At 19.2% G+C, this 1852-nt stretch overlaps 1 protein-coding gene across 1 annotated transcript; it reads left to right on the plus strand.

The window, feature by feature from the left end:
• Nucleotides 1-873: 873 nt before the first annotated feature.
• On the plus strand, nucleotides 874-1552 carry PRELSG_0005000 (fam-j protein; the record flags this gene model as incomplete). The annotated part of the gene is made up of 2 exons (XM_028676512.1): nucleotides 874-1279; nucleotides 1341-1552. 2 exons carry the CDS (start codon nucleotides 874-876, stop codon nucleotides 1550-1552), a joined length of 618 nt encoding a protein of 205 aa, XP_028531238.1.
• Between the last annotated feature and the right edge of the window lie 300 nt (nucleotides 1553-1852).

A 1852-nucleotide genomic window follows, 5' to 3' on the forward strand; every position in this document is an offset into this window, starting at 1 on the left:
GTAATTCAAATATTCAAATTTTTAATGAAGAATAAATTAAAAATAACATTCATGCAATAAACAATGCTAATTATTTAAAAATGTATTTTTGTACTTAATATATTTACATATTATTAGTTTTGATAATAATAAAAGAGAAGTAAATGTTTGATTTATTAATTGCCCGTTTAATGACTTTGCTAGAGTATTAAACAAACAAATTAATAAAGAGCATGTATAACTAAGTATACGTTTATATATATATATTCGTTTTTATTATATATATATATACTGTTTTCTTATGATGCATAATATTTAATTGAAGTTAAATTTTACTGCAACTTTTAATAATCCTATTAACAGTTATAAATGAGTTTTTATTTACAAAGAATTAATATCTTCTTTTAATTAAAAACATACAAATAATTTATAACAATTTATTAAGTCGAAATTTTATGATATTCAATGTTATTTCAAAAATATGCATTGAATAATACATAAACATTTCTCTTATCTCTTAAGTTTTTAATAAGTTAACATTTCTTTCTTTTAATTTTTATTTACACTAAAAATTAAAACATAACATAACATAACATAACATTCTCTCATCAAAAAAAAAAAAACTTTATAAAAAAAAATATAATTAATTTTTTTTTTATAATTACAAAGATGTATATATATATTAATAAACAAACAAAAAAAAATAATTTTATATTTTTTTTTTTTTTTTTTTTTTTTAATTTATAGGACTAGCGTCAGTGCATGGCTAACTTGTACGTATACAACTAGCAACTAGCTTAGCATGCTACAAAAGGTTAATAATACCTTTTATTAACCACCCACATAATAATACAAACAATTTTTTATTTTTTTAAAAAAGAAAACGTAAAAAACATGGAAAAATTAAGACAATATTTAAATAAACCCTATAAAAAAAATTCTTTAAAAGAGATTTACGATTTTTTATTAGAGGAAGAAAAGAATATTATGTACTACTATAATGAAGCATCTAAAATTTTTAATTTGAATTTAAATGACAAAAATCAGAATGGAATAGCTTTCAATGATTTAATAAATAAAGAAAGTACTGCAAATAATTTATTCTCTCTTTATGAAATCCTTATGAAATTAATTGGAGGTTTATTAATTAAGAAACAATTATTCATGATTATGGAAATGCGTAAATCATTATTAAGTATGAATTCATCGAAGGCAAGGAGATATATTTCACATGGAACAAGACAAATTTTAAGAAAGGAATACCAATTAAATTTACTTTCTCAAATAGAAAAAGAAAAATGTAAAATAAAAAAAAATTAAGCTTAATATAAGAAATTTATATTTATTTGTTACTACAAAAGATGATATAAAACGTATTCAAGTATCAAATTCTTTAGTAGATAAAATAAATGGAATTATACCAATTTTATATTTCATTTGTAATGTAAAAAGTAAAGATAAAGATAGAACTAATCTTAATAATAAAAAAAGGGATAATACGGAAAATGTTTTGCTTGCACTATATTATGCCAACCAAAGGCTTTTCGAAGTTACTGAAAATGAAATAAAATAAAAATACATATTTAAAAAAAATATATTTTTTAGTGAATTCATGAACAAAAATAAGTTTTCCAAGTGTTGTTTATTAATTGGATATTTGGTTAATAAAACATGTTATTGTCCTTTTATAATAAGGTTAGCTTACAAGCCAGTTATGCCCTGACCCCAGTTAAAAAATATATATATATATATATATATATATATATATTGTTTCTATATTTTTTTTATTTATTTTACTTTCACATATCTTTGTAATTTAAAAAAAGAAAAAATTGAATTTATTTTTTTTCTATGTGTAAAGTTTAGGAATTGA

The sequence above is a fragment of the Plasmodium relictum genome (genome assembly GCF_900005765.1).
Source record: "Plasmodium relictum strain SGS1 genome assembly, contig: PRELSG_00_v1_58, whole genome shotgun sequence".
NCBI classification, from domain to species: Eukaryota; Apicomplexa; class Aconoidasida; order Haemosporida; family Plasmodiidae; genus Plasmodium; species Plasmodium relictum.